This window comes from Panulirus ornatus, chromosome 55 (genome assembly GCF_036320965.1).
Source record: "Panulirus ornatus isolate Po-2019 chromosome 55, ASM3632096v1, whole genome shotgun sequence".
NCBI classification, from domain to species: Eukaryota; Metazoa; Arthropoda; class Malacostraca; order Decapoda; family Palinuridae; genus Panulirus; species Panulirus ornatus.
The window spans coordinates 20,563,017-20,588,603 of NC_092278.1; the positions used below are offsets into that span (position 1 = coordinate 20,563,017).

At 43.1% G+C, this 25,587-nt stretch overlaps 1 protein-coding gene across 1 annotated transcript in view; it reads right to left on the reverse strand.

The window, feature by feature from the left end:
* Positions 1-1,053: 1,053 nt before the first annotated feature.
* Positions 1,054-25,587, reverse strand: part of LOC139765512 (N-fatty-acyl-amino acid synthase/hydrolase PM20D1-like) — a 34,998-nt gene continuing 10,464 nt past the window's right edge. The window contains exons 4-13 of the mRNA XM_071693001.1: positions 24,720-24,796; positions 24,019-24,192; positions 23,466-23,552; positions 13,698-13,831; positions 8,350-8,545; positions 7,880-8,020; positions 6,584-6,700; positions 4,722-4,842; positions 2,005-2,519; positions 1,054-1,581 (exon numbers count right to left, since the gene is read on the reverse strand). Coding sequence (XP_071549102.1) covers positions 2,281-2,519; positions 4,722-4,842; positions 6,584-6,700; positions 7,880-8,020; positions 8,350-8,545; positions 13,698-13,831; positions 23,466-23,552; positions 24,019-24,192; positions 24,720-24,796 — 1,286 coding nt within the window. The 3' untranslated portion in view covers positions 1,054-1,581; positions 2,005-2,280. The remainder of the gene's footprint in view (positions 1,582-2,004; positions 2,520-4,721; positions 4,843-6,583; positions 6,701-7,879; positions 8,021-8,349; positions 8,546-13,697; positions 13,832-23,465; positions 23,553-24,018; positions 24,193-24,719; positions 24,797-25,587) is intronic.

Sequence of the window (25,587 nt, forward strand, 5' to 3'; positions counted from 1 at the left end):
GTTGTGGTCTGAAGAAATGCTAATGAGTTGTAGTGGTCTGAAAGAGTTTCCAAGCTAATGTAGTAAGTGTATTCTATAAATACAACGCAAGCTATTGTAGCAATCTGGATTTTTAACTCCTACTGTATTGTAGTGGTCTAAATACAGTTTTCAAGCTAATGTAGTGGTTGTCATACTAACAAGTCCTAAGCTATTGCATAGTGTTACAGATAATTACAATACTCAACCTAACCACTTTATGACACAGACGTTTATCATGTACAACCAAATTGAGCAAACAGGATACAGTCATGTTTGACAGATGTTTTAGACATTTTATACAATGGAAAGTTTTGATCTTTTACAAAATAAATTAAGAAAGTCATGTTAGAATAACACACAATATCTATATCTATCTATCTATCTATCTATCTATCTATCTATATATATATATATATATATATATATATATATATATATATATATATATATATATATATATACATACAAGCTGTTCGTTGTCATTTATGCATAGATATAAATTATCAGTTGTTGTATGTTGTAGATATAAGCAGTTACATCCCAATTAAGATGGTTGACACTCACATCATGTCATTTGTTTACGGTGTAGTAAGGATGTAAACAGGCATCCAGCTGGTGTTGTAGCCGTGTGTGGGGTAAACAAGTCAGCTGTTGCCAAAGTGTAAGTAACAACAAAGGAGCTGTTGTAAGGCTAGGTATCAACGAGTCATTTGGCTATCATGTAATTAACCTCTTGAACCCGACGGTATACGACCCTTGAACCCGACAGTATACGACTCGAACCCAACGGCACGACTTCCATGAGAGTCTGAAGGTACGACCCCATGGGTATGGTGGCCTGAGGGTTGTTTTTCTTCATAAACCTGGCCTTTGAAAGGGGTGACTCAGGTCAACGACCCGGCTGGTCGTACGTGTCGTGCTGAAGTGTCGTTACCGTCGCGTTCAAGGGCCTGGAGCAAGACGGCCCCCATGAGAAGGAGATGGGTGAAGGGTAGGATGGGGATCCTCCGTTATCTTCCCTACGTTACTTCATGATAATGGGGGGAAATGGAGGTGTGTGTGTGTGTGTGTGTGTGTGTGTGTGTGTGTGTGTGTGTGTGATGCCTCTGGCGTGATGTATTACGTCAAGATAAGCAGTTTGCATTCGTGTGCCATTGGTGTAATCTGCTTTGTGCCACAAGGGCCAAGAAAAAAAAGGGGGGAGGTTATCTAACATCTTACAAAGGAAATTTATATGTATATACACACACAGGTGAGTCTAATACTACCCCCCTTATCACGACTATATACATTCGCTGCCTGTAGAGAATGCGTTCTGAGGGTACTCTGCTGACGAAGATGTATATAATTTTCATGGATTCTCACATTCATTGAATCCGTCTTTCCTCCGACGGAGAGCCATCTGTATGGGGGGGTGGGGGCGCCGTGCGAGGTGGCCAGGCGTGTGGTGGATGTGGTAGAGTGGTTAGGTGATGGCTGAGAGTCACAGCCACTCCTTCCAGGATGGGTCTTGTGGTTCGAGGTGTTGTTCTTGGACGTGGCCAACCATCGTCCGTCCTTCTGTGTGAAAAAATATGCGTGTGTGTGTGTGTGTGTGTGTGTGTGTGTGTGTGTGGCTATGCGACCTGCCACCACCGTGGCATGACCTTTGGGTCACGGTGGTGGCGGCCTTGCTTTTTTGACCTGACCATTAAAGTGTATAAGGGTCGTATCTGTCACATACATTTGTTATCAGTATCGTATCTGCAAATTACATTTGTTATCAGTACCGTATCTGTCAATTACATTTGTTATCAGTATCGTATCTGCAAATTATATTTGTTATCAGTACCGTATCTGTCAATTACATTTGTTATCAGTATCGTATCTGCAAATTACATGTATCAGTATCTCGTCTGTAAATGACGTTATCAGCATCGTATCTGTAAATCATATATCTTTATATTTCTACACTGGATTTACAGCACAGTCCCAAGAACTGACCTTAGGGGTAGAGATGGAGAACGAGAGGAGGGAGGGAGGGAGAGAGAGAGAGGGAGTAGAGGAGTAAGTCTTCAGGAGAACGAGAGGAGGGAGGGAGGGAGGGAGAGGGAGAGAAAGGGAGTAGAGGTGTAAGTCTTGAGGAGAACGAGAGGAGGGAGGGAAGGAGGGAGAGAGAGAGGGAGAGAAAGGGAGTGGAGGTGTAAGTCTTGAGGAGAACGAGAGAAGGGAGGGAGAAGAGAGAGAGAGAGACGGAGAGGGAGCGGAGGTGTTAAGTCCTCACAGCTCCCCCGCCGAGCGACTGGAGTGAGGGAGCGGTCGCTTGGGCTGTCGGTCGGCAGCAGAGATGATGTGGTGGAAGAACCCGGCCGCCTCCGCCACAGCGCTGCTGGGGATCCGCTCATCGTCGCCGTGGATGATGGGGAGGCTCTTCTTCGTCATGATGACCGGGGTGAGGCGGTAGATGCAAGGGGTGAGGTGGAGGTATTGGCTTGTGTCTGTGTTGGCCACCATAACCCCTGGGGGAGAAAGTGGGAAGAAGGAGGGAGTATCCCGTTGTTTTGGCTGTGGTATTGGGGTGGAGGGACAACAAAGAGGAAGAGGAACCATAAGCTAACTGATGTTATAAATGGTTGTGAGTGAGTCCATGTGGGATTTTCAGGCACAGAAAAAAAAAATAACAACAATGTTACACACACACTTACATAAACACGTACAATAGATATATTCAAGTGTAGTTTTAGCAGCTGTGAAAAAATTGATGATGCATTATACTTACTGACACGATATGAGACCTGGGTGGAGGGTGGGGGGGGGGGTCGTTAAGAAGGGTTAATAGCAGCTGTAACTAGTCATTTTTCCTCGGCAAGAACAAACCAAACACTATTATGGACACATGTGATTCACATAGATCAGTAGTTTAGTGACGTAGTCTCTCCCTCCCCCCCTCGCCCTCAAAGGACACTGCTATTACCTTCCCTTCTCAAAAGCACGGAAGAAAATGATTATAATCCTTGAAATTATAAAATCCTTTAAGAAAAAACAAGACGTGGACGCATGTACGTCTGGCACGAAATGAGTTGAACACCTCACAAAGGGTTTACGATGCCTTGGCTTCTCTCTGGACTTGAGGTTTCGTGGTCAGTGGTTATGGTGCCCCATCGGGTCGAAGGCTCCGTGCAACCAAAGGGTTAAAGAGGTTAGGTACAAATCTGGGTCTCAGCTATACCAGGAGATCACCACCGACTCACAGAAGCTGTGGAGGACAAACCTGTGTCATAGGAGGACAGAATATGGATAAGGAACAACACGTAGACGAGGCGTCACATGGGGTGGAAGGGGTCAGGAGGAAGGGGAGTGGTTGTGGAACGGAGGGAAGAACCACCAACAAGACTCACAACCCATCAGGCCCCACAACCATAAACCATATCGCACAACCATCGAACCATCATACAACCACGAACCATCGTACTCAAGGGATTGAAGTAGAAATTTTTACAACGTGCCAAGATGAACACGGGACTGGCATGCCACTTTACCCCCATGTCTCTTGCCATAAAAAAAAGAGATTAGGACTAATTTTAGCAATGGGTTTTCTGTGGCGTTTTCGCTGAGCATATATATATATAGGCTGAGCAAAGCTTCTCCTTGTACTAAGACAGACACAAGAAAGAAGAAGAAAGAATATCACATTGACGTGACTATCCGACTCCCATAAGAGGATTGAATGACTTACGCGACAGCCAAGAGGATCAGAATGACAGCGAATTCGTACAACAAAATACTACTTTGATGTGGATGTGTACGACAACGATGTACACGGCGGACGCTTTCTACGGATAGAAAATGACGTCGGCGAAAGCAGTTCGACCGAAGGTACTCCGTTACCGAGATGCGTCGTTCTCGTGTGTTTTCATATCAGTTTTACCCTTTAGTTCCTCGATGGGAGGGCTTATCTCCGGGGTGGCACAACGTCCTATGAGGTGACACAACATGCCCGCCCACATGTGGCGGGGATGTAGGCGCGGGGGGACGTGGCTCATGGGTTGAAGATGGGCGGTGGGGCTGGTGGCCAGTAAAGTCGTTCTTCAAGCCTGGTGTTCGCTAGGCCATATCGTCGCTCTGTAAGACGTTTGGGTATGATAACCTGGACCACAATAGCAGGACCCTTAGTGCGATCCTTGTGATCACATGTATATAGCCCTGTTTACTGAAGCTGTTGTCACAGGTTTGGCCCTGACGCGGGTAAAAACGAAGCCCAGTCTTGACCACCTCAGGCAAAACGCTTTCGAGATAGGAAAGAAAAAAGTGCATAAAAGATGAATTTACGTTCCTCTGGTGTTTATAAGACACCCCGGCTAACACACGTGGCAAGGAAGAGGAAGAGGCAAAGAAAAGGAAAAATGGAAGAGAAATTCCACACCCTTGCCTTTCTGAAGAAAGACAGTGGTACCACAAAGACCAACGCTCGTGTTGCATGCCTCCCTACATAAACCAAGGGAAGCAGCAGGCAATCCCTCCTTTCTGCCTCTACACCTTCGTAGCTGGGATGCAAAGACACACACACACACACACACACACACACACAAGTGGCCGAAATGATACCTGTAAAATAGAAAGTGAAGCAACAAACATACCCAGCCCCCACTGTACGTCCCCCAACAGTGGATGACAAACCTGCTGAGGCTTAGAGGGAGGTGCGTGGTTCCCTCGAGACTCACCTGGGGTGACGGTGGTGCTCGGGAAGTGGTGGTGTATGGCGTTGGACACCAGGCGCCAGCCAGGGACCTCAGATCCGTAGGGCGACACGGGGTGGGCCTCCATCTGCGCCAACACCGTCACCTGCGGCATCATCACACATTTAGTCGTAAATACACGAGCGTCCTACCGTGGTGGCCCGAACCGTCGCGTTCAGGGATCGCTCTGCCGTGCTCAAGGGAAGGGAAGGGAAGGGAAAGGGGGTCGAGTTATCTCCCTTTTTCTTTGCCCGTATGACCAACCTGTTTGAGGCCTCGTGTTCTCCGACTGTGAGCCAGCCAGGTGGAGGCTGGGGAAAAACATGCGCCAGTGACCTGTGCATGACTTCACTCACTTCTGCGCAAACATTACCAGCTACTGGTCTAAACCGTCGTAAAAGAAAAAATCAGATACCATGAATCGTAAAGATATAACGAAGAGATAACTAACATCCCCAGATGTACAGTAAAGAAAACCGACATTACAAAATTTGGCAAAACCCTCAAAAGTTAAATCTATAACATCATTATCGACCCTTATATAATTCCGTGAAGCCATTTGGATCAGGTTTCAGGGAAGCTACCCTGAACAAGACGTTCACTTGTTTCCAAAAATGGGAGAAAAATCTCGTTGAGTATAAGTGAGTAAAGATCCTCTTGCATGTTTGGTTGGGTGGGCGTGAGTGAGAGGGTTTATGGGGCTCTTAAAGGAACATAACTTGACGGCCGTGCAACAGGTCCCTGGGACCATTCCCGCCATACACCAGCAGCTTGCAGAACCCAAAATGGTCCCCGTCCTAGAGTCGCCTGTAAGCTCCCGGCCAACTCGGTGGCGTTGAAACCTCCCTTGTCGACCACTGAACAAAAGAGCGTCGACTCACGACTCCTATAGAGGGTTTCATCTCTTTGAAAAAAATAAACAGAATAAGAAGTCCTTGTCTTCCTCTACTGTGCTTCATATTACTTTCTGATTTGCACGTTGGTGTATTTCCATTTATATAGGCTGAATCCTTATTTTAACGCCGTTGTATTTTGCGACAGCAACATTCATTTGTTTCAGTTCTTGATGTATTCTCTGTCTATCTCACATTCGTCATTATTACGTAATGCAGTTGTGTATACTTTGAGGGAGACATTAATGGCGTCAGGGATTGTTGTTCTTATATGGGATACATCTTGCATGATTGTTACTTTGGGTTTAACAATATTACGCTTAAACCACTGAGCAGGACGGTACGACCCTTGAGCAGGACGGTACGACCCTTGAGCAGGACGGTACGACCCTTGAGCAGGACGGTACGACCCTTGAGTAGGACGGTGCGACCCTTGAGCAGGACGGTACGACCCTTTAGACCTTAAGGGCCTGGTCGAAGGTCAAGCCCTCACACCCTAGGGTCATGCTTAACCACGACATAAAACTATTGTGTTCGGGTGCTAACCGAGGCCTGATCTCATATGTACTACTACTACTACTACTACTACTACAACTACTACTACTACTACTACAATTATAGGCAGTATCATTATTAGGTACGTCAAAGACTGAAGATCTTGAGTATCAGGACAAATATAGGCGGGAATATCAGGAACAGCTGGAGTATAAGGGGATAAATATACAGTGACACTATCTCCAAGATAATCATCATCAGGGCAACGAGAAAGACTTGGAAGAGAGTTGTGGAGGGAAGGGGAAAAAGGGGGAACTCCACCGGTGAACACGGTGGTTCTTGCGGGAACAGCCTTGTGGAGAACCTGCAGGTGTTGGTATTGGTGGAGGAGAGAGAGAGAGAGAGAGAGAGAGAGAGAGAGAGAGAGAGAGAGAGAGAGAGAGAGACGGTCTCACTGACCTTGACCAGCGGGTCGTCGATGACCTTCAAGTCGTGTTGGATGACCTGGTCGACGCTCTGCGCCGGGTGGATGCGGTGGTTGATGACGGCGTCAGCAGTGGTGGGCACTACGTTCGCCTGCAGGGCCAGACCATCCTTAGCGTCGAGGGAGTAACGTATGTGTCGCTGGGAAGGAGGGAGTACCGCTGTCCATACACACCTTACCCCACACAGGAGGACTGAACCCACTCTTCCTCTCCACTCACTCACCCACCTCCTCCTCCTCTCACTCACCCTCCTCCTCTCTCCTCTCCACTCACTCACCCTCCTCCTCCTCCTCTCTCCCCGCCCCACACACACACACACACTCCCCGACAGTAGGAGCCTGTGACCTCCCCACCTCCCCCAAGGCACTGACCTGAGATCCCGTGGCCACTACCCTTAGTAAGACACCCCTCCCCCCACTCACTCCCCCCAGACACTGACGTATGACCCCAGACACTGACGTATGACCCCAGACACCGACGTATGACCCCAGACACTGACGTATGACCCCAGACACCGACGTATGACCCCAGACACTGACGTATGACCCCAGACACCGACGTATGACCCCAGACACTGACGTATGACCCCAGACACTGACGTATGACCCCAGACACCGACGTATGACCCCAGACACTGACGTATGACCCCAGACACCGACGTATGACCCCAGACACCGACGTATGACCCCAGACACCGACGTATGACCCCAGACACTGACGTATGACCCCAGACACTGACGTATGACCCCAGACACCGACGTATGACCCCAGACACTGACGTATGACCCCCAGACACTGACGTATGACCCTAGACACTGACGTATGACCCCAGACACCGACGTATGACCCCAGACACTGACGTATGACCCCCAGACACTGACGTATGACCCCCAGACACTGACGTATGACCCCAGACACTGACGTATGACCCCAGACACCGACGTATGACCCCCAGACACTGACGTATGACCCCCAGACACTGACGTATGACCCCCAGACACTGACGTATGACCCCAGACACTGACGTATGACCCCCAGACACTGACGTATGACCCCAGACACCGACGTATGACCCCAGACACTGACGTATGACCCCAGACACCGACGTATGACCCCAGACACTGACGTATGACCCCAGACACCGACGTATGACCCCAGACACTGACGTATGACCCCAGACACCGACGTATGACCCCAGACACTGACGTATGACCCCAGACACCGACGTATGACCCCAGACACTGACGTATGACCCCAGACACCGACTGACCTTGAACCCAGAGCGGACGATCGTGGCCGCGGTGGTGGTTCGTATAATGGTGTTCGTATCCCGGCTCCTGGACATGATGAACGCGAGCAGCGGCCGGAAGAGCCACAGGTTGGCGTACACCAGCTTGTAAGGCCACGAAGCCTGGGGAAGAGAAGATGGGTCAAGGCCTCTCCACCGTTCCTCGGGGGCCAGCTTGATGTACGGGGCAAAAACCATATGATATTATAAGCTTAACGTTATAACCATATGATATTATAAGCTTAATTGAGGTTGGCAGTTACGACAGCTCCAGAGGGAAGACCCTGAATACGTCTTGCATAAAACTGGTGCGACGCCAATATATACAAAACCAGAAGGCTTTAGGAGTACACAGCACTGCCAACCTTACTCTGCTACGGAGGCCAGCGCTCCGGCGTCTTCAAAAGGGCTAAAAGTTTTGTGTACTTGAGGCTACCTCTGGCTGGCGTTACCTTCGGTGCCAGGTATGCGAAAGTGTCAGCCTCCGGCCCCTGGCCGAAGAGGATCGGTTGCTGGTACTGCCCGAGGTTGTGGAGGGCCGAGGCGAGGTGCTGGACGGCCGAGTCCAGCGGGGGCATGGAGGAATGACCACCCTCTCCTTCCACCTCCAGCTTGAGCGTCATGCGACCCTTCTCCGTCACGCCGACTCTGAGGGAAAGAATCGAGGTCAATCAAGGGAGAGAGAGAGAGAGAGAGAGAGAGAGAGAGAGAGAGAGAGAGAGAGAGAGAGAGAGAGAGCCAGGGACACCAGGTCACACACCCCCTACCCTTCCCTTACCCTCAGAGATAACAGCGATAAAGAATATCCTGGTAAGTACACACACACACACACACACACACACACACACACACACACACACACACACACTTATGTCCCCCTACTTAAATCCAAAAGTTTCCGTAGTAAGGGCGATCATCCATCCAGCAGCCCAGGCCCCTCTCCTTCCCCCTCCCTGCCTGCCAGTGAGTGGATCTGATCTCACATAAAGTCACGACTCGAACCTCCTGACTGACCAGACAACAAGGCACGTTATTAAAGACACTGTTCACTGGTTGACAGTGACGACTCAGCTGACACATAGAACGAGTGGGGTTTTTTTCAGTGCACTGGGACGGCCGAGGCACTGCAGAAGCACTGTAAAAAGACCAAATGCACTAAAGCCACTGGAACACAATATGAAAACACACAGGCACAGTGAATAAGCCTCGTGCAGTGAGAGGTGAAGCAGAAGCACACTGAGATGTATGCAGTGAACCAATGAAACAAACAGGAAGGAGAGTATGGAGACTCGTGTATATGCAGTGACGTGAAACACAGAGGAAGCACAGTGGCCATACTCATGCAGTGATGAGACAAAGAAAAATAATCGAGGCACAGACAAGAGTCTCGTAGGGAAGAGCATGAAACACAGAACACAGAGAGTGTAACATAGCGACTGAGGAGAGTGAGGGAGAGATGAGACACAGATAAAAATGAATATAGACCAGAGACTCACAAAGCAGGGATAGGTAAGTGAAACACTTGCAGAACACTACGAGGATAGATGAAACACGGCAGCGAAACTGAAACACTAAGGAACTCGGGTGAGGCCACTTGAAGCATTAGGAGAGGAAGATGTGGAGACGGAAGCCTGGCGAGGGCAAAATAAGGTCTCCCCTCCCTTGGACTCAACCCTCGTCCAGCGAGCTACCCTAACCCTACCTACCCTCGCGCCAGCCGACCCTCTCCCTACCGCTTCTCTTGTCTGCTCTGAGGGGAAGGACAACTTGGACCCACCGACACCAAGTGAGGGGAACGCCAGATTAATGATGGTAGAAGCAAGGACGTTGCTGAGGGTGTATGTAATGATGGTGAGGGCCAGGACGTGGTGATGAAGATGTGTAGTGACGAGACCTGGATATGTTCCATGAAGATATGCAAGTCTATAGCGTATTGAAGACGACGGATAATGCTTGGGGGGCAGAGCATACACAAACACACCTGGAATATTGTTCAGAAGGTCACTTGAGGATGGCACAGTTCCGGAGGCGTGTACGAGGGCAAGTATCGTGCCCATCTCTAAGAAAGGTGATCGGGAAATTGCGCCGATTTACAAACTAGTCTGCCTACCAGGTGTGGTCTGTAAAATATCGGAAATCACAATGAGAAAGCAAACATATGAGTACTAACAAAGTGAAAATTACGCAACAAGGGGGAAAATTGCGGATTCAGGGGGCAGTCAAGGAAATAAAAATCTCAGACTTCTTTGGCAGAATTTGGTTTTAGATCACTTGAGATGGAGGAGTAGGTTCGCTGCGTTTTCCTAGACTACGAGAAGGCTTTTGATACTCCAGGTTGATGTAGAAGTTAAATTTGTAGGCAGACACTGGGAGGATACAGAATTGGTAGAGGGGGCGAAAGAACGCAGGTTAGTGGAGCAATCTCAGTATGGGCTGGGGTCGCCAGTGACGTGCCACAAGGCTCTATCTTTGGCCCACTGATCTTCTTGGTGTATGTAACCGACATGTACCATCACATAGCCACACATACAACCAACACTTGACCACACACACAAAAAAAAAAACATCAAATGGCCATGCATAACCAATATTTGGCCATACAGAACAATCCTTTGGGCTACACGCAAAACCAGCACTTACCACACTTACAACCAACACTTTGGTCACTCTCACAACCAGCACTTGGCCACACCCACAACCAACACTTTGGCTACTCTCACAACCAGCGCTTGGTCACACTCAAACACCATTCAGCTACACTTGGCCTCACTCACAACCAACATTTGACCATATTCACATCCAACACTTAGCAACACACACACACACACACACACACACACCAAAGTTTAGTGACAGACTGGGCAGAGGCTGGTAGGGTCATACATATTTCATGAAATTTCGGGAGACAGATTAGTGTGGGGACTGTGACCACTGCTGAGTGGTCTGAATTTATATTTAAATGACGTACTATAAAAAAAAATATATATGCATGTGAAAGTTGATAAATCCTATTTTGTTTGTGATATTGATACTGAAATTTTCAGTGATTTAATATATTACAGTAGATGACCTACACCTACACTGATATTAGTAGACTGGCAGTAGATGAATTACACCTACACTGATATTAGTAGACTGGCAGCAACAAAAATGAAGCCAAAAGTGATCATGTTGAGTAAAATAAAGCTGGAAAGAATATGAAATGAAGAAAATAGAAAAACTTAAATGTAATATCACTGATGACTGAAGTTATCATATCAAAGGTGAGGTGGTGTGGACATCTAGAAAGAATTGATGAAAAAAAAGAATACCTACAATAACACTTCCCATTATGTCATTAGGAAGGAGACCAGCTGGCAGACTTACAAAAGACAGAAGGGAGTTTAATATCCAGGAAATCTTAATGAAGCACAGAACTGAAAGTTTGGAGAGACTGCAAGTGGATGGAGTTTTCCAAGAAAGTGTGTAAAGGTCTCATTGATGCTTCTCACTGACAGGCTTAAAAAAGACTTCCTGGGGGCTGCAAATTATGGCTATGCATTATCCCTAATTCCCATGAGTAAATTTTCTCGAGCAATACGAGGATGCTTCAGTTAAAACACAGGACACCTACCATTCACATCTGGATCCCAAATTATGGGTAACTAGTGATGTTATATCCATGAAATCAGTGGGACACTTACAAGACGATGTGCCCTTTCAAAAGAAGAGGGCAAACTGAATAATAATTGCACTGTAAATTGTTCATCATAAAATACAAGTAATTCAGAATTTAGAGAGGTCAGCTCATCTGCATATCAGAATTATTGCTATATCTTTTCCTTGTACTATCATATGACAGTATTGTTACTGTGTCCTCTTGCCTGTACTTCCACGTCACGTCCAATGCCAAAATCTACATCACTGGACATAGCAGGACTAGTAATTGGGTTTTAGTCCATAAGTGTTTGCAAAAGTTCTTTGAAATTTTTCCATCAATTTACTCAATTCCCCTAATGAATATAGTAACAGCTCAAGTTTCTGCTCATTCAAAGGAATAAATTACACATCTAGACTTCCTAATATACAATTTACACCCAGATTTGTGTCAAGAAATTACTAACGATAACCACAAACCCAGATGAGTGTCATGTCATGCCTTCAACACTTATAATAATACTCTTGTAAATACACTTCTGTTTCCCAGCTAAAAGCTTGATAGTAATTCTTCTTTATTTTTAGTCAAATACAATACAAGCATCAAAAATTCATACGTGAAAATTTCATAAACTGGGAATCTGGAAAACTTAATGAAGGTTACCTTTCTCTCTAAAGGGAATTTTTTTATATCATTATCTCATGCATAACTTTCTACCTTCTAAGTTTACAAGTACTTTACTCCAACACTATATATACCTAGTGTGATAAAGATACAGCAAGAGAACTAACATATTGGTATGACAGCACACGAAAGTTACTCAATGCACAGCAAGTTACATTTTTCTCATGTTTTTTCAATACTCTCAGAAATCCTTAAAACTGAAAAAAAAAAGGCCATTTTCAGGTCCCAAGCTTTGTGAATCTTTGATGTTGTATCTGCACTGATTTCTCCAGGAATACAACATACATTCTTATCTGTCTTCATTATACTGCAGCTACCACAATATATGAAAAGTGCCACAATACATACCTTGCTGTCTTAATTCATTCCTTTTAAAAACATTCTATATGTATTTCATTTTCTTCGCTGAATTTATATATGTGTATGTATATATATATAAAACTTTCTCAGCAGGCTGCAACTGTAATATAAGGTGTTTCCTCTATGATTCATATTTAAATTTACTACATGACTTAATTATCAGTATTCTTTTGTGGAAGGGGAAGGCTAGCTGTAAGAACAAGATTGCATGAGTTTAAGTTTGTGGTTGCACAGACATTTGCAGGGCATGTGGGTTTCTTCCCAACCTCCTCCTCTGTACTTACACCGCCATATACCTACATTGTGGTGTCACATTTATCCAGCATTTTCTTCTCTGCAGCTTACCTTAAACACACTGTTGTAATCATTGTGGGTATGAAGCCTATTTTCTAAGCAGCAAAAAATTCTTAATCACATTAGAAGCATTAAAGATAAAGCAATTATCTTCTGTGTAAGAATTCCCGCGAAAGCAAAGTAGTATTGGTTGAGTGATAAAGTCTAGGTTTGCATATTAAGTATAACCTTCAGAAACGAGCTGGAAGTTATGAATGATTGTCAGGTATGAAATATTTCAAGCTGAATGAATATAGACAAATTTTGCAGGGCTTAATTACTCCCCACAGAGATAGTGTAATGAATGGTTTAAATAGTCTACTTAGGCCCTCAAAAGGAAAACTTTACCTTTCAACACTTATCAACATGGCCAAAAATGAATATATGCAGATAGCAGAAGCAGCGCTATAATAACTTAAAGAGAATAAATGATCTTGAATGTTGTCCTATTCTCAACTGTAATCTGCTCAGATTACAAATCGGGTATCAATCTTCCGCTATTTTGTGATTAATCTGTTACCATACGAAATACAACCCTGACCAGATGTTTGTTTGCCTGTAGCTCTCTTATTCTAGGACATTTATATTCTTCTGATCAACATTAAATTAAAACTCTTTGGTATCCATAGTATGCTGTTAATTGATCAGCAGCAAACAAAAGCTTCAAACATAGCACTGCTTACCTTTTGAAAAAAGGATGTGATAAAATGGACAACATGGTGACAAAAACAAGGCTAAACTGTTTTTACCAGTAACGTATCACAGCAGAAAGTTGCTAGTACCCACATGGCAACAGGTGATGATATGCCCTTTATGACGTCCTCCACTATTGGCATGCCCTCATCCAATAGGAAGTCCAGCTCCACATTCCTCTCCTGGAGCAGTTTCCCAATATGGCCTGCTCCATCAATACCAGACACCTGCATTAAAACACTGGTTATATTGCTGTCTGAATGAACATATATGAAGGGAACTGAATCATATGTAGTTATGTTTGTGGATGAAGCTACAATCATGAGAAAAGTAAGAAGTGTGCACAAGTTCAGTTAAGTATAAAGTGACTCATATGAGTTCCAAATATGCTCACATAAAGGGTTGATGAAGGTAACTGTAACCACAGCAAAATGAGATGGGGCATAGCACATGGCTTTGCATCTATGATCATTATCTTGATGGAGACAAATAACAGGAGTTTGTACTTGCAAAGGAATTGAGATTGGTATCACATACCTCGGGAACAACACATTAGAAGGATTGTATGGAGGCCGATTATCTGTTGGTCATTATTATCAAGACTAACGTAAGTGTTTATAGGATGTTTACAGTATATGTTAAACCCAGACTATCGTATATATCACTAGTTTTGTTACCCCATTCGTTGAATCATGTCAATACGCTGAAGCTCATAACAGCGGGCAACAAAAAATTTACCTAAAATAATGAGTTCCAGCTAAAGAACAGATGCCATCAAATTACCTAATCTGGAAGAGAGAAGAATGAAAGGTTGACATGATTACGATCTTCAACATTCTAAATCGCTTTGAGAGTGGGAGTGTTGATCAGCTTTTTAGTGTAAAAGAAGGAAGCAAAATGGGAAAGATGTACATTACTGCTTCATCAGGAATAGAGTGGTGAATGAATGGAACAAGTGTAGAAACAGTAAATACTGTGTTAAAATGATTGTGAAGTTTAAATCAGTGAAGAAGGAAAACCAATATTTTGAATGAGATACAGTATATCTTTAAGGCATTTTATCATCACATATGAAAATGTGTTGCATGATTTATTTATCCTTTGAAACGTTTTCAAAAAGGATGCAAGCCACAAATGACCTTAACTATTGATGAGATATAATGTTTTTAAAAATTATGTACTTAGCCAGTAGTATATAATATTGCTCACCATCACTGGGAAATATTAATAGGTCCAAAGGATGTATATTTGCATGGTCAGATTCCATCAAAAATTAAACTGTTAAACCAAATGGGAGGAGAACTGGAAATAAATCATTAGTGTGTACAGGAAAGAAAACTGGAAAAGTTTAAAAATCAGAAACATGCTAGACCCTATCAAATTTTTCAAAATATCAAGGACTTTGGCAGTCCTAATGTCCACTGTACACTCTGTGTGTAGATTCTCAAATATTGTAAGAAATATCTCAATAAGTTTATTATAAGGATTAAACCTGAGCAATTTTCTAAATGAAATATATGTACAGCTCAACCTGAAAAAAACAGCATATGTGTGCTACACACCCTCATGCTGTTCCAATGGTAGACGTATGAGGTATACTAGGAGAACTCTTAGACATAGTAGTTTGATGTGTGGTATATTTGGAGGTGTTTTTGTCTAATCAAACAAATTTGATAACTTAGGGCTTTTGCATACAATAACTATTGCATGGAAAATATTTAGATTATATTTCACCTTGTGGCAGAAGAAGGCAATTCAAGAATGCTGTTCTTATACACACCAGATGCAGTGACAGAAATTTTAATGCCATGATGTATATCACACTTCATAGAAGATAAAGCTGGTAGTCAATGTACATTATGAGATTCTAGGTGCTTGAGAAAGTAATAGTTAATAAGAGACTAAAACGCTGTTGAAACTGTAAGTGAAGGCTGTAAGACAATGGTACAAAAGATATTTTTCTCCACTCCTCATAACGCTAAAACCACTGGAAGGAAAATTGCTAGTCTTGAAACTGATATGAAATAAATGAAAAAGTACAGATACAAGCTTGGGGTTGCACTCTTTTCAGAAATGAGAAAGGATATGCTCTAGCCCATATGCTTTCCTTGCCTTAGAGAGGAGTCTCTTAGACCTTACAGTATGAAAATACTATTATTAGAGTATCATGGAATGCTGTCAGGTAAACATGGAAGAGAAGAATTGCTGGAATCATCCAAGCTGAAATGAAAGGAAAAGATAAAGCCAAAGAGCAAAACTTTATCATAGGAAATACTGCTATAATGCCATCAAAATGGAAAAGATGAAAAACATAGATTTGCAAAGGCTTGCAGAGGTATTCTTGGCTAAGAACCAGAAAAATTCATCAGTATGAAAAACGAATTCATACAATTATCATGTAAAGAAGTATATAACATCATTTTTTTTTTTTTTTTTTTTTTTATACTTTGTCGCTGTCTCCCGCGTTTGCGAGGTAGCGCAAGGAAACAGATGAAAGAAATGGCCCAACTCCCCCCCCCATACACATGTATATACATACGTCCACACACGCAAATATACATACCTACACAGCTTTCCATGGTTTACCCCAGACGCTTCACATGCCTTGATTCAATCCACTGACAGCACGTCAACCCCGGTATACCACATCGCTCCAATTCACTCTATTCCTTGCCCTCCTTTCACCCTCCTGCATGTTCAGGCCCCGATCACACAAAATCTTTTTCACTCCATCTTTCCACCTCCAATTTGGTCTCCCTCTTCTCCTTGCTCCCTCTACCTCCGACACATATATCCTCTTGGTCAATCTTTCCTCACTCATCCTCTCCATGTGCCCAAACCACTTCAAAACACCCTCTTCTGCTCTCTCAACCACGCTCTTTTTATTTCCACACATCTCTCTTACCCTTACGTTACTCACTCGATCAAACCACCTCACACCACACATTGTCCTCAAACATCTCATTTCCAGCACATCCAACCTCCTGCGCACAACTCTATCCATAGCCCACACCTCGCAACCATACAACATTGTTGGAACCACTATTCCTTCAAACATACCCATTTTTGCTTTCCGAGATAATGTTCTCGACTTCCACACATTCTTCAAGGCCCCCAGAATTTTCGCCCCTTCCCCCACCCTATGATCCACTTCCGCTTCCATGGTTCCATCCGCTGCCAGATCCACTCCCAGATATCTAAAACACTTCACTTCCTCCAGTTTTTCTCCATTCAAACTTACCTCCCAATTGACTTGACCCTCAACCCTACTGTACCTAATAACCTTGCTCTTATTCACATTTACTCTTAACTTTCTTCTTCCACACACTTTACCAAACTCAGTCACCAGCTTCTGCAGTTTCTCACATGAATCAGCCACCAGTAGTATATATAGTATATATAGTATATATAGGGGAGGGAGCGGGTGGCTGGAAATCCTCCCCTCTCGTTTTTTTCAATTTTCCAAAAGAAGGAACAGAGAAGGGGGCCAGGTGAGGATATTCCCTCGAAGGCCCAGTCCTCTGTTCTTAACGCTACCTCGCTATCGCAGGAAATGGCGAATAGTACGAAAGAAAAAGAAAAGATATATATGTAATGATTACTTCTTTCTTTCTTTCTTTCAAACTATTCGCCATTTCCCGCATTAGCGAGGTAGCGTTAAGAACAGAGGACTGGGCCTTTGAGGGAATACCCTCACCTGGCCCAATTCTCTGTTCCTTCTTTTGGAAAATTAAAAAAAAAAAAAAACCGAGAGGGGAGGATTTCCAGCCCCCCGCTCCCTCCCCTTTTAGTCGCCTTCTACGACACGCAGGGAATACGTGGGAAGTACTCTTAATCCCCTATCCCCAGGGATGATTACTAGTGGCAATAAAAGCTGAATGTCAAGTAAAGAAGTATTTTCATACCCAGTATGCTTTGACCCCTTGTCCATATGGATTCAGCATGACACTTATTGGACCATGGATAATAAGGATAGATGGTCATATAAGATGACAAGTCTTTATAAGGAAAGCTGAAAATGAAATTATGTAAATTAGCCCTACGAGCCTCTCTAGTGCCATACAGAAAGAGTAAAGGGAGGCTGTGATGTCAAAAGACTTAACTGAATTATAATATAAAACATGATATAATTTATGTCAAAGATACTGAACTACAGATCCTTGATTATTGCATACTGGTATATTTTTTAATAGTGGGAAATGTGTCAGAAAAACACAGAATTTTTTGTAAAAGTGGCATCGTAACTCGTAGCCTGTAAAGACAGGCAAACCCAGATTATCTCAGAGTTCCGTCCCATCAAAGGAGTAAATTTGACTGCTCATGAAGTATAATCATGACAAATTTACAATTATGATACAGGATGACCTTTACAGATTTTTCTGTGCAAATTTCAAATTAGTTTTGTTAAATCCAGTGGGAATGGGGAACTGACATCATGAACTGATATTAAATCATACATTACAGAGCACTTGAAAGCACTTGATACTTTCAATTGATTCTTTAAAGACACTTTCCTCCATTCTGGGACTACTTAAACATTAGAAAGACAATCTGTCATGAAAAACTTTTTGTGATTACTTTTGTTGTAAGCAATTTGGGAACAGAAATGTCCTAGTTAGATTAATGTTGGATGACAAAACTTTTCTAGCATAGAAGTGAACAGAAATATTCTGTATGACAGGAAAAAACTACAGTTTACATGACATTCCCTTAATCCAGGGCCAGGGGAAATGACAATCTATCTTGTAGAATCTAAAATAAAGAAAACTGCAGCATTATGCTCAACACTGATTAAGCAGAAAACTATCTAAGGAACAACACATATCCAACTGAAGGACAAGTGGATAGGTAAAGCAAGAATTTCATTTTACATAGGAAAACGGTACAAATGATTCCACTCACTGTGCCACCATTTCCAGTTACTTGCTCTACAAATATCAAGGCCCACGGAAAACTCAGGAATTAAAATCAATCGGGATCAGTTTTAGAATATTTTCATTGGATTTTTGGCCCCGGAAATACTTTTTTTCTAATGAAGCTTTCTCCAGACAAATTCTCAATTTTGTAATCAGAGTTATTATCACAACCAAAACCAGTTTCTTCTAGCTGGTGTCTTTTCTATCTTTTCAAACAGTAGATTATAAAAGGTCATTTACAGGAGTTTGCATGGTATGCAGAGGGCATACAAACAGCTGGGGAACTTTTCTCAGGACTAGTTTCTTCAAATGCTGTACATATCTTCAAAATGAAAACCAAAGGAAGGATCTCACTCAAAATCAGCATGTGTGAGATGCATTGAAATCCTTTTTGCCTCTTAGGTTTTCTTTACTAACTTCTGTTTTCATTATTCAAGAAATTTAAAAATGTAAGGTTTAAAGTTTGAAAAATGTCTTCTCTTATGTGGCGTTCTGCAAGCATTATCTCATTATTTTTAACTGGTGTGGTAGTGCTGGCTTTCCTCACCCATCAATGACCACTGTCTCATGCTAGCAGCAGCACACTTGTTTTAGAATTACCGTCAAACCAGTCAGAGTTTACTATACAGACAACATCACTGACCAGTTCATTTCGGTGGACTGATCAAGATGGCAGCTCAGACTTTGCAGATCACATGCATCAGCCTAAAAGCAGTCACCCTTGGGAAAGAGAAAGATTTATCAAAAAGAGAGAGAGGAAGGCAGAACAGGGTTAGTAAACCAGAAAATCGTTCCTTGGAAGGAAAAGATTTATTACATTTCAAAACCAATTTCTCTCCTCTTCTGCTTTATCTCACTAGCAATAAGAGCATGCCACCATGAAAGTTGACTTCTCACTGAAAAAACAAATTCCTTCTAAACCTGCCCCAGAAGCAGATCAAAATCTTACTCTCCTGAAGAAGGACTTCCACATCACTGGGGTATACATACCAAGTCTAGACTGAATAGCCATGTGATTAAGCTATTAGATGATTGCCAAAGACCTTTTCTGTTAAGTTCCTCCATAGATTTCTAAGAAAGGCTAAGGTAGAGGACACCCTTCTCACATCATGGCATATAATGTAAAGACCAAACTGAGTCAGTTTGACAAGTTTCTAAAATCAGGTAGAGATGTTCATTACCAAAAGGGGTGTCACAGGCCTTCCAGTCTACACAAAATGCAAAAAGATTTTGTACTGTCAAGCAGTTCACATCCCTGGAGTGAGTGGGTCAGTGACATCTTCAGTTATGAAAGGCAGGCTCAAACCAAGTGAGGTGCTGCTAGTAAGGGATCATAGTTAGATGGGGAGTAATGAAAGTTCTAACCTCTCAAATATCCAAGATATATCTTATCATTCCTGGGAAAAATTGGCTGAAGCTAGGAATGCAGCCATTTTTCACTCTAGCAAGATCAATTCTTTCTTATTTTCCACATAGTGCAGGTGTCTCACAGTTATTTACTTTTATATCTGGTAAATTTCTGTTGCTCTCAATATGTCTCTTAAAAGTGTCTGGCCTTTGTGCCTGAAAGATAATCTCGTTAATGGTGCCTCCAGTAGGCACCATTAACCTAGTAACACCTGGCTGAGGATGGAAGCTCTGATTTCGGTACATTATACACGGGAGCTAGAGAGTGGATGTGAGCATAAGAGGCCATTCTTTGTCTGTTCTTGGTGCTACCTTGGCATAAATGAAATGGCAAACAAGTATGACAAAATATATACATGTAATATATACATTACATATGACACACACCTGACATTCACTCCCCACATCGGTAGCATCAGCATAAAAGCAATGCACAAACTAAATGCCATCAGAACACTAACTAGTATTAGAATTGGACAAAAAAAATCCCTCAGCATCCTATACAAACACTACTGCTCCACTTTAGACTATACCTCACCTACCTGGTCTTCCACCCTCTCAAAAGTATATTTAACAAAATTGCAAACCACAAAAGACAATCCTCTCAGAACAGTCACAGGCTGCCTTGCAAATACAAACACTCGAACACCTTCACAATGAAATAAAGATTCTCCCTGTACAGTCTCTCCTAAATGTGTATGGCATTCAATTCTATGCAACAGCTCTGGACCCCTCCCATCCAAACCACTCCATAACTAACCAACAATTCTCCAGTAGAAATAAAAAGCTTTTTTCTGTTTTAGCTAGGATAGCCTGGGCAACTGAAGCCCTAATCAAGGCTATCTCATTAAAGCTATATCTGTCTATGTATATTGACAATTTTCTGCATTACCTAGGTAGTGCCAGGAACAGATAAAGAAAGGCCAGATCTGCTCACATCCATTCTTCAGCTATCACATGTAATGCATTGAAATCACAGCTCTCAATCCACAACCATGCCCCACAGGCTTTTCCATGGTTGACCCTAGATGCTTTACATGCTCTGATTCAGTCCATTAAAGGTAGGTTGACCCTTCTATACCACAGCATTCCAATTCACTCTATCCTGTGCATATGTGTCACCCTCCTGTATGTTGTTCATGTCCCATTAACTCAAAATCTTTTGCACTCCATCATTCCATATCCAATTTGGTCTACCTGTTCTTCTTGTTCCCTCCACTTTTGACAAACATATTCTTTTTGTCAACCTTCTTCACTCATTCTCTATACATGTCTAATTCATTTTAGGCACACCCTCCTCAGCTCTCTTCTCAACCACACTTTTATTACAACACCTCTCTCTTACCCTTTCATTACTTAATCAAGCCACCTCAAACCACATAGAGTCTGCAGACATTTCATTTCCAACACATCCACCCTCCTCTGTACAGCCTTACCTATAGCCCATGCCTTGAATCTATGTAATATTGTTGGGATTACTATAATTTTAAACATAATCATTTTCGCCCTCCCAGAGTATGATTTCTCTTTCCACACATTCTTCAGCACCTTTGCTTTGCCTCTCATCCACCTTATGACTCACTTCTGCTTCCATCGTTCCATTTGCTGCTGTGTTCACTCCTAGATATGTAAATCATTTCACTTCTTCCAGTTTTTATCCATTCAAACTCACACCTCAGACAAATAAGTCACACTCTTCCAAGTACACTCTGGACATCACCCATAAGTATAATGCTACAGATACTGTTTCAACATATCCCAAGACCTGTCATGCAACAGCCATCAAGAAGACTTCATGCACTTACTATTCAATTGCCTTACACTCTTTGCACATAAATACATACACATCACAACACTTTATGATCTGTGGTGTTGACTGGTGGATGTGGCCATTTTCCTAAGTGCTGCAGGAGCCTCATAAGGATATAATGGACTCCTGAATCAGGAAGGTAAAGTATGGTGATTTGTAAGGTAACCTAATTTGTGCCATGTTTCACAATAATGTCCTCGTGAATTTTCAGCAAGCGATTTTAAAGAATACAGAAACACTGTTGTGATGTTTTGATGAGGGAGCATCTGTTGATATTAAACAGTTATATCCTTATGACTTAAAAACAAGACTGTATGGTAAGAATTTAATGCAGTAGAAAAGAGAGATAAAATGTCATAATATTCTATATGTCGGAACTTCCAGTCAGTATCAATTATTTTCATTATATGATAAAGAATGAAATTAAGGGAAAGGAGGTAAAAATAAAAGATGAGTATATCACGTATGAAGTGGAAGGACAGAAAATGCAAAGGAGAGAGGAAGGGGAGATCTAGTAAGTGTGAGTGAGGGAGGGACAAGTATGAAGGATAGAAGAGGTATAAGAGAGGAAACAGATGTGAGGAAGGGAGTAAGAAAACTAGTGTAGAGGTTGGAGATAGTGATGCAGTGGTGAAGAAGGCATGGAAAACAACTGTAGTGGTTGGAGGAAGTGATAGAAAGTGTAAGAAAAGAGGGAGGGTGGGAAGAAAGATGCTTCACATGAAGGAAGATCCAAGGAAATGGTACCATTGGAGAGAGAGAGTTCAACAGGAGTGAGGGAGAGAAGGGGAATATGTGAGAAAAAAAGAGAAGGCATGAGACGAGAAAGAGTACAAGGGGTGTGAGGAATAGAGTGAATGAGGGAACCACCAGTTAGGTATGGGTGAAGGTGCGAGAGAGGAGCAAGTGTGCAGGCGGTAGAGAGGTGGGGGGGGTCAGCTGTGGGGCAGGAAGGGAGGAGTTTCAGGTGTCAGGTAGATAGGGTAAGGACATTGAGAGTGTGGAAGGAAGACAGGGAGTGGGTAGCAGGTGTGGGGAATAGGAAGGACATTGAGAGTGTGGAAGGAAGACGGGGAGTGGGTAGCAGGTGTGGGGAATAGGAAGGGAGTAATATATGTAGGGTAGGGAGACAGAAAGGGAATCAAATGTGAGGTAGGAAGATGCGAGGGATGGTGGGAGGGGTAAGCATGTATGAGAGGATGAAAGGGCAAAAGTATGAGTGAGGGAGGGGACAAAACATGTCAGAGAAAGAGAAAGGGAACAATACTTGTGAGTGTGGAGTTGTTGGGGCAGCAAGTGTGAAGGCGGGTGTATGAGGGAGGGAGAAGGACATATATATATGGGAGGGAAAGAGGAGGCAGCAACTATGAGGTTTAATGGAAAGAGGTAGGAAACATGAGAAGGCAGGGAGTATGAAGTAGGAGTAAAATGTGCAGAAGGGGAATTGGTGTGAGGGAGGAAGAGAGAGGGGGGGCCAGCAGGAAGTGTGAGTAGGGAGGAAGGACATTAGTGTGAGGGAAGGAAAGTGACACGTGGATGAGGAAAGGAAGGGGAGAAGTTTACAGAGATGGAATGAGAAGGAGGCAGGAAGGAAGGGAGAGAGAGAGGACGGCATGTGTAAAATGGAGAGGGAGAGAGTGCAGGAAGGAAGATGGAGCAACTAGGGTGATGGAGGAAAAAGAAAAGAGATGGGGAGAGATGTAAGGGGAATAGGGTGTCAGGACTCACCTCTTCGTCATGGCCGAAGGCGACATAGAAGGATCTTGAGGGCTGGAAATCCGTCTGGGCAAGGTACTGGAGTGCCATCATGATGCCCTGCAACATAAAGGCACCTTTAGTGTCCACACCACACTTACCATTCCCCCAGGGGCGCTCTCCTCACACCACACCATCCCTCACTACACCACTATATACCATCCTCACCACCAGACAAGCGGTCTTAGAACACCATCATGTGCCACTCAAGTGACATCACCATTCCACCGGTCACCATAACACCATAACCTCATACCACATATAATACCAAAATAACCACACCATTCTACAGGACTTGTTCATCGCTCTGCCACCTCTTAAATGGCATCACTCAAACTACACATCAGCATATCACCACATCACACTGTAACAAGATCCCCATATGGACCAGTCAGTCTACCTCAAAACATCATGACAACATCACACCTTATCACCACCACAGCAATCGCCTCCTTCTTATGACAACACATCATAGACCTGTGCGTATACCTCGCCATCATATCACCAGGACACACACACGGCTCACCATCACCCCAAGTTTATTATCGATGGCTCCTCTGCCCCAGATGTAATCTTCGCCCGTATCAGCGTCGGGGATGATCAGTCCCCCCCAAGGGTCGTGGGTCCAGCGTTCCTTCACGACGGGCACCACGTCCATATGACCCGTCAACATATATGGCTGGAGATCCGTCTCGCTTCCCTGTCGAAGCCAAGCATGTAATTCGCATGTCTCATGACATTCATATTTGGGGGATGTTACAGGTGAATGTATATGTTGTATGGCCTCACAAATCCATCCTATTCATTCTGGAGGGTTATGATGAATGTAGAATATAGACAATATATAGATATAAACATTCAGATATGTGCAGGAAATCATAACAGACAAGTGACTTCATAATTGCAGAAACACCACTAGGAAAAGGGAGCACGGGAATTCCGAGCGCTTTCGCGTATTACCACGACTCTTCTAAAGATGTATTAATACACGAAAGTTACACAAGATTCTCGTGTCTCCATTTCCCTGTGGTTCCTAGATACACATGTATAAGCACCCATAATCCAATCTGTGTGTTTCGTAGAAAAAATATATGAACTGCCACATACGCTCAGAGAACCAATATTTATCATCATCTCTCTCTCTCTCTCTCTCTCTCTCTCTCTCTCTCTCTCTCTCTCTCTCTCTCTCTCTCTCTCTCTCTCTCTCTAAAGAGGAGGACAACTCACCGTAATTGTGAAGAGCAGACTGTACGTGTTCACAGTTTCCACCTTGATGTAGGACTTGTTGAACACATCAGGAAAACCTGAAATAGTAGCCAACGTAATTTATATGATCAAACCTCCGTTATCCATACTGACATAGGAAAATTAACCTCCGCTGTACATACTAACATAAAATAATTAACCTCCGTTAGAGATGTAGCGTACAAAAATAACTTCCGTTATACATGCACAAAATTATCCGTCGCTATACTTAAATAAGAAAATTAACACCAATTATACACAACTGCACCTCCCATCCTCTTTATATAAGTTTAAAAATCCTTCTTTACTCCCTGCAAAAAAATCGCTATAGACCAAGAGATCATTTCCCATTTATTACATCCAGCTATATATAGTAAGCTTCCCATCTATATCCAGCTATATATCGTTAGTTTCCCATCTATATCCAGCTATATATCGTTAGTTTTCCATCTATATCCAGCTATATATCGTAAGTTTCCCATCTATATCCAGCTATAAATCGTGTTTCCCATCTATATCCAGCTATATATCGTAAGTTTCCCCTCTATATCCAGCTATATATCGTAAGTTTTCCATCTATATCCAACTATATATCGTAAGTTTCCCATCTATATGCAGCTATATATCGTAAGTTTCCCATCTATATCCAGCTATATATAGTAAGCTTCCCATCTATATCCAGCTATATATCGTAAGTTTTCCATCTATATCCAACTATATATCGTAAGTTTCCCATCTATATCCAGCTATATATCGTAAGTTTCCCATCTATATCCAGCTATATATCGTGTTAGGGCCTGGCGTCGTTCGTAGCCTAGCCCTAGTGAAAACCCCTCCCTACCCTCCTCGC